At 39.6% G+C, this 7,493-nt stretch overlaps 1 protein-coding gene across 1 annotated transcript; it reads right to left on the bottom strand.

The window, feature by feature from the left end:
* Window positions 1-465: 465 nt before the first annotated feature.
* pdk1 (pyruvate dehydrogenase kinase, isozyme 1) lies at window positions 466-7,307 on the bottom strand. Its single transcript, XM_034573699.1, has 11 exons — window positions 6,781-7,307; window positions 5,186-5,327; window positions 5,034-5,105; window positions 4,734-4,918; window positions 3,883-3,978; window positions 3,672-3,749; window positions 3,402-3,478; window positions 3,165-3,263; window positions 2,889-2,999; window positions 2,550-2,663; window positions 466-2,467 (listed from the first exon to the last, which is right to left on the bottom strand). Exons 1-11 carry the CDS (start codon window positions 6,887-6,889, stop codon window positions 2,327-2,329), a joined length of 1,224 nt encoding a protein of 407 aa, XP_034429590.1. The 5' UTR covers window positions 6,890-7,307; the 3' UTR covers window positions 466-2,326.
* Window positions 7,308-7,493: the final 186 nt, after the last annotated feature.

Below are 7,493 nucleotides of genomic sequence, written 5' to 3'. Positions count from 1 at the left end.
CTATTGTGGGATTATAATTTAGTAGGTAAAGATTCCACAGGTGTCTTCTTCAGTGGTTTCTTAGTTTCTTTATAGATTCTTTATCGATAAAACATGTTATATCATCCACAATGTGCCACAAATACTTGGTGTCGATGGCCTGATTGAAATTTACCCTTTAAAGCCACACCAACTTTTACTGAGCAACGGCGCCCCCTGCAGCCAAACACGATTATTTCTGTGGAATAAGAACAGCCTATCAATGTGTTGACTGGAGATCTGACCGTCCCACTGACTGAACTGAAACTCAACTCAACAATAGATATTACCCATGATCCCTGGCTTCCTGAACCAGTGGTGCTGCAGCTGTGAAATCTTTAATATTTTTAAAAGGTTTTTAATGATCTTCAGTTCAGCATTACTCTTTAACTTGCTGGGTCTGACTATTGAATCCGTGACTGTCAGGCCAGAAAGAAAGAAACAAGGGTCTGTTGGAAGTGTTTATGTTTTTACTGAACATGATCCAGACAGTGTAACAGTTCTGTTGTAACATTGAACATTTGAAATATAGCGTATTTAACAAAGAATCCCTAAAAATACAACCACAGAAACACAAATACTGCATTTCACTGAATAATACAACTCTGATGAGAGAAGAGCTTAAAATGTATTTTGTTTCCATTTGCTGCACATTATTTGCAAATGAACTGAGAATTCAATAAGAAAGCTTATTAACACATGAACGTGCAATCGTGACAAATTAATCTCCCAATTAATTCTGTGAAGACTTGACCTTAACAGACGGTAAACGAAGACTACTATGGTAACTTTGCTTGTAAACACCATACAACTGAGGAAGAAATACCCTGAATGAAAGACATAAAAAATAAGACTTATCAGCAAAACCTTTAACAGATTTTTAAAAAAACAGCAGTAAATTGTTCCCCTTTCTTCCAAAACCTCAAACTGAACACACAGAGGAGAGTGAAGGAGCAGAGCTGAACTACAGTTCAACTTTCAGCAAAATAAAAAGGCATCTAAGCAACTTAGGAAAAGCTGTAAACTATTGGAGACGTGCATATTTAAAAATAAACTTGTACAGTTCCTGCCTCAAAACTGAAATTAGGGTTTTAATAAATTCAGTAAATGATATCGAACCACGCAGGTGGTTTCAGGAGATGGGGTTTCCTGCTGATAGACTTTATGAAGCTCATCACACTTACAATACTGTACTATTGTTGTTTGTGTTCATAGTTACGATCAAAGAAACTGTGCTGCTGTGAGTTTGTCCACTAGAGGGCGCTGACACGTTTATTGCTCTGCAGGCTGGTGTGGTCAGAAGCAGGGCTTTGTTTTCACCTCTCTCTCAGTGTGTGTGTATGTGTACAAAATAACTCTACAACACATGGATGGATTTTCACTCAACCTGGTGTGGTTATTACTTAGGAGCGGATCTCCACATCATTAAGTTTTGGAGTTGATAGGTCAAAGGTTAAAACAAAAAAATATGGTCTGAAAAACATTTACTGAGAAATCTCTGCAAATAAGAGACAATCTGAAGCTTATATTGATCAGATATTGATTCCCGATTAAATGATATGTGACTCCATGAAGAAGTCAGAAAATCATGCCTTGTTCGAGAATGGATATTTTCTATAAGTATCTCTGCTGCCTTTTAGACTATAGACACGACTTTAAGCATATATAGTTTGAAAAACAGTTTATGATCATATGGTGGGATGACGTCATCATGATGACATATATTGCAACAATTAGTATAAGTGAGACGATTGACATACTTATTTAAACGAACCAATCATTTGTCATCATATGTTGTAAGTGATGTCATTATTATAATATAAAGAGTTAGTATTGCCTGACAGGGGTAAATACAGCTTATCCACTTGGTGTTCATCAGCCATCTGAAGCTTTTTATTCTATACTGAATATCCTGCTCAGTGCACAAAATGACCAATGGCCAATATCACAACCAACTGAGACTTTAAAATGAAACTATCAATATCGGTATTGACCTCAAAAATCCAGAATTTTTTATTTTTTTATTTCTGTGTCTGTTTAGAAAGCTGGTCATGTTTATTTCCAGTTATTCGCGGTGAGGACACGCAGGAGTTTTGTTTTTGTTGCTCCATAATCATCACCATAACAACTTGTTCTAATTTATGGCACTAAATCTTTTCTCAGTCAGTCCTTCTATTTTTTTACTTTCTGTACAAAACCTCTGAACTGATATAAAGAACCTTTACACGCTCTCACACACACACAAACCACATTTACCACCTCCCCCCTCCCACACACTTTGTTCCAGGACTGATTTGTCGTTTGAAAATTAGAAACTACGAAACGTGGTCATGTCCTTGGGCTCTTTGCTCGGGATGCACCAGTCGTCGGCCTCGTGGATGGTCTTGTAGTGTTTCCATGCCGACTTGTTGTACACGGGCAGCCTCTCAATGGACTCTGTGGAGAGTGCCTGACAGGAAATAGAGAGGAAGTTCAAACATCCATTCTGCCTTTTCTTAACGGAGACGCGATTAAAAAAACAAACAAATTACCCGAAAGTAGATCACAGCATCAGTTCCATAACCCTCCAGAGAGTACAGCTTCAGGTCCCCTTGAAAGTAGCGAGCGTACAGTCGAGAGATGGGGAGGCCGTAACCGTAACCAGCCTAGAAAAGAACACAGAGCAGGGTTCCTCAACACAACACAGACACACACCACAATCTACGAAAACAGAGCCGTGAGCTGTTCTATGGTAAAGAGCAAATACTACAACAGTGAAGTCAGTCTGGTGCTGATCTATTTCACCATATTGAGAAGAACCCTAATAAGCAGCAATGACTGTAAATCAAGTTTATAGTTTTTAATCTGTGTGTGTTTATCCGAGCACTGACCAGAGGAGCGGCGTGTGATCCGTCGAAGTTCGGCCGAGGAGCGGTGGAGTACGTGTAGGTGAACAGCCTGTCAATCTTCCGCAAAGGCACACCTCCTCCGCGATCGCTCACCTGCAGAACAACGTGTGGTTCTCATCGAACTCATATACAGGATGGATTTTTCATTTCCCAAATCTGTTGCTCCAACAGGTGAGGAGTTTATTCTAGTAAATTCTAATAAGAGTAAAAAAAAACAGGGATAAATCCAGCAGATCAGACTGAGACATGTTGATTTACCTTGACCGTCAGATCCTCAGTTCCCAGAGCGATGTGTGCGTGGATGGGAGGACACTCCATGGAGTCCCCATATAACTCCATGGTGGCCCGCATGGCGTTCTGCAAAGAGGACAAGATGGTCAAGATGTGACGCGACCTTTTAAGTGTAAAATTGCTCTAAGTGGATGTAACCAAACTCTATGAGAATATGTGTTCTGTTGAGAAATGCATTTAAGTTCAGTATGAGAGGAAACTTACCTTAAAAAGTTCGAACACCATGTGATAGAGATGAGATGGAACGTAGACCACAGTGATGGGGTTGTCCCGCTCTTTGACTGTCAGGACAAATACATCATAAAAATAAATTCTATACATCTTTATTGGACATTATTGAATCAGGCAATTTCTATTAATTCATTTAAAAATCCATTAATTGCTACAGATTATAAGTAAAACTAATTCTGTGAATAAACGTTACATTCATAATTAAAAGTGTGTGGATGTATAATAATATCCAAACAAATTTACCATTGGATTCCTCCAGCTTCAGCTCAGGAGAGTTCATGTAATACCGGTCACAAAGATTCCGTGCGTTTTCGTAGGCGTCTACAAGGAAGATGTTTGTTTTGCGGGGGAGACAAAAAAAAACGCACATTAATAATTGAATGAAAACTATTTTAAAACTCTGACGGTTTGTTGCTCCTCATGTTTGTGTTCTTAAAACAAGACGTTCTCTCACCTCTGACCACCTCACTGACACGACAGTGCGGATCAATACTGCCGATCTGTTTGGGATGAGCCGGGTTCACCTTCACCTTCCCACCAAAGAGGAGCGCTAGGAGGAGACACACAGATGATGACAAGCACCAAGTATGACATGTTACATATTTCAAAACAGATGCTATATTTCCACACAGCACATGATGATGCGTGTTTATGTCATTTAAATTTTGGGACTTTTTCAGTGCTGCTGAAATAAGGATTTAATTGTAATCCTTAAAGTCCTTTAAATGTGGGTTAGAGCAGCAGGAGGCAGGACATGGTTTTAGTTCACAGCCCATCAACACCGGCGTTGGCCCAAATCACCAAAACCTTGTGAGTCTGTTGTCCTGACTCCTCTTTTTCACCCTAAGATATTTTTATTCTTCCAGTTTCATGTCTGTTGCGTGTTAGAATCGTCATCAACACGCCCACTCACTCGCTGTGAATTTTGCAAACATGGGCTCAGACTCACATTTTCCCGAAATACTACGAGGTGGCTGGCAGAAAAAGTTCCAGAGCAAGTGAATTGGACATTTACCTTCTCACTAACAGCTTCTTATTAGGACTTCAGGTAAAAGTCCAGTCTTAGATGATGTCCCACTGTAATAGATGTTCTCTGTCGGGCAGTACAACTTCAATTTTGAAGTATGGGTGAAATATATGCCAAAACTTAAATTATAACATGTAATATGATTTCATAACGTTACCACTACCCTGACAATCGTGTTTCTGTATCAAAAACTTGGCTTTCTATAGATTCTCTGTAAAATCTACAGTGAAATATCAAACTATTGACTGTTTTTATGAAGTAGAAGAGAATGTCCTCACTGTGCTGGTTGAGCAGCATCCGGATGGATATCCGACTCATGTAGAAACGATCCAGGAAGTACTGAACATTCTGGCTGACGACCGGGTCTGTGCCGTACGTCTCTTTGTATTCCACGACTCCCTGAGCCATGGTGGGAATGACATCGTTGTGTCGGTTTCGGATTTTTATCACAGCGTCTGTGAAACTAAACATAAATATACAGAGTACAGAAAGAAATAGATGAGTTTTTTTTTTTCACTGATTTAAAACATCATTAATATAAGGATTAAAAACCACACTGCCTGGTGTGATTTACTTACTCATACCCAACTTTGTCATCATCTGTATTTCTTTCTTTGAACTCAATAATCTCCTGTAGACTCTGCATGTACCTGTGCAAAGAAAAATAAATCAGTGTGCATCTGCAGGCAGCGGCATGATCCCTGACTGGGAAGAAGCGAAACCTACGTACCAGCTCTGAACCAACCGGACTGATGGGGTCCTTAACAAGTTGTCTGGCAGCAAGTTGATTTCTTTCATGATGTTTGCCAACCTCACAGGCAACTCATGTCTGAGGAAGATGAACGATGTTTTCTCACATGCATTCTCTGAACCTGAGGAGTGAAAATACAAACAGAAACATAAGTAGCCTCTTGTGTTATTCTTCTAGACAATAATGTCAGAGGCAGAGTTGTCACAAAATGGCGTATTATTTATGTTGGTGCGCATGTTGTTTTTTTAAAGATATTTTTGGACACTACGGCTATTATTGATTGGACAGAGTTTAGTGTGAAAGAGGGAGACAGGACATGCAGCAGAGGGTCGGAGTGAAACTGTGGCTGCTGCAGAGGACTCAAGCCTCAGTGTTGTGTTTCTGTGCTGCCTCTAGAATGAGGCAACGTGATCATTTAAACCATGAAAAGAAAAGAAAAGAAAAACTGTAATTTTGGCCAAGTCACTGTAGTCAGTGCTGCAAAGTGAGAAGCTGGGCTGCTTTATGTCAGTGTTGGGTTTTATTTTTATTTTTTTAAAGTACATTTAGCTGGTTTAGCCAGAAAACAACATTTCTGTCTGGTTATTAGATTTATCAACATGTCCTCAATACATTTCCAAGTAAATGTACCACATCATGTTTTAGGTGAAAAGTGTGATGATGACATTTGTGCACCATAACAAACAACAGAATCCATATCCACCAACCCTTGTTACCCTCAAATTATACATTGATTTAAACCTGATGGTTAATTCTATGTTGATAAAATGATCAGTTAATTGACGACATTGTTGCAGCTTTACTCTTAAGAATGAAATGGCTCCTGTGTTTTTAACTAATCTTGAGGCCTTCTATTGTTGGTCTGCTCCCACGTTCCTTGGTACAGTCTGTGCTCAGTCACACCACAGGAAACTGGGGTTTGTTTGTTTGCAGTTCACTCGTGTTCACAAGTGCATTCATTGGGGCTTGACTTTCCTGGGCAGGAACCTTTTATAATCTTGAGTGATAAAATGACCTTCTCAAGTAACCAGTCAAACCTTAACATCTGTATGGAACTTAACGTAATCCTGTCTGGCCCAAAGTCAGTGGTTATTGAAGTAGGATAACTCCCTTGTGTTTTTATTGATGAAAGACAGTACAGCCTCATCTAAAAGTCTAATTATTTAAAGACTCACAACTCATGGATATTTAACCACTCCACTGCCTTAAAAAGATACACATTGTGTGCACAGCTAGCTGACCTATATACTGTATGAGGTACAGTGTGTGTGTGTGTGTGTGTGTGTGTGTGTGTGTTTGTTATTTCTGATACCTTTACCAGCATAAAACCTAACCTTGTCAGGACCAAAGCCTTTTCCCAATGTGGCTAAACTAATTGTCACTAGGTCCTAGTTTAGGTAAATGGTGAGATGTGAATTTTGGTTCAGGTTAAGTTAGGTTTGAATTGGTCATGGTTAAGGTTAGGGATTAGGTTTTGGTTAGACTGTCCACAATGAATGTAAGTCAAAGCAAAGTCTAGCTGCACAAACGTGTGTGTGTGTGTGTGTGTCTGTGTGTGTGTCTGTGTCTCGTACCAAAATCCAGAAATTGCTTAATGGAGAGAGGGGACGGTGAGAATTTGGAGTAATAGTCGATGTCCTTCCCTGTGGACAGGCTGCTCCTCAGGAACCTTAAGATCCTCATGGTGACTCCTCCTGTGTTCCCTCAGTTGTTGTTGTTTATAGTTATTCTTCGCGTCAATGGGCTGATCACTCACAGTCGCTCGATCTAGGTAGACATTAGCTTGTCGGCTAACTTCAGCCGGCCGCACACGCACACTTTACCGAAGTCCTGCTGTCGAGCGGTTTGGTGAAATGTGATCCTCCATAGTCACCACTACCGTAATACAATAATATACAAATGCGCTCCTCAGTTTGGTCGCAGCTCAATCCTCGAAGGCAGAAATGTCAACATGCTAAACAGTCGTGAAGGGGCTGCTACAGTGCCACATCAAGATAGGTCCCTGCCTGTCGGTTTTGTTAAGAAAATACTTTATTTACCAGCATATAATTCAATTGTATTTCCTGTTAAAACAACCGTGTCGTCTTTTTTTAATCTGTATATGTTTGTCCTCGCGTTTAGTTTATTTTATTTACGTTGCGTTTGAATACAATATTATATTTTACATCGACAATGCACCAATTGCGTCATTTAACTGTATAAAATCATTAAATACACTTGAGCAAAATATTGTAGTTTGTTATTTTTCCTTTTTCATTTCTTAACAGAAACAGAAAACCGGTGAGTC

Source organism: Hippoglossus hippoglossus, chromosome 21 (assembly GCF_009819705.1).
Source record: "Hippoglossus hippoglossus isolate fHipHip1 chromosome 21, fHipHip1.pri, whole genome shotgun sequence".
NCBI lineage: Eukaryota > Metazoa > Chordata > Actinopteri > Pleuronectiformes > Pleuronectidae > Hippoglossus > Hippoglossus hippoglossus.
This window is presented reverse-complemented; position numbering and strand designations above follow the sequence as displayed.

What these genes read in the sequence shown, in the direction of transcription:
- pdk1 (XM_034573699.1), bottom strand. Translation starts at nt 6,889, where the DNA reads ATGAGGATCTTAAGGTTCCTGAGGAGCAGCCTGTCCACAGGGAAGGAC. An exon ending in GTCCGGTTGGTTCAGAGCTG is followed by an intron (nt 5,106 to 5,185) that starts GTACGTAGGTTT and finishes TTCTTTGCACAG; the next exon opens with GTACATGCAGAGTCTACAGG. An exon ending in TGTCAGTGAGGTGGTCAGAG is followed by an intron (nt 3,750 to 3,882) that starts GTGAGAGAACGT and finishes TCTTCCTTGTAG; the next exon opens with ACGCCTACGAAAACGCACGG.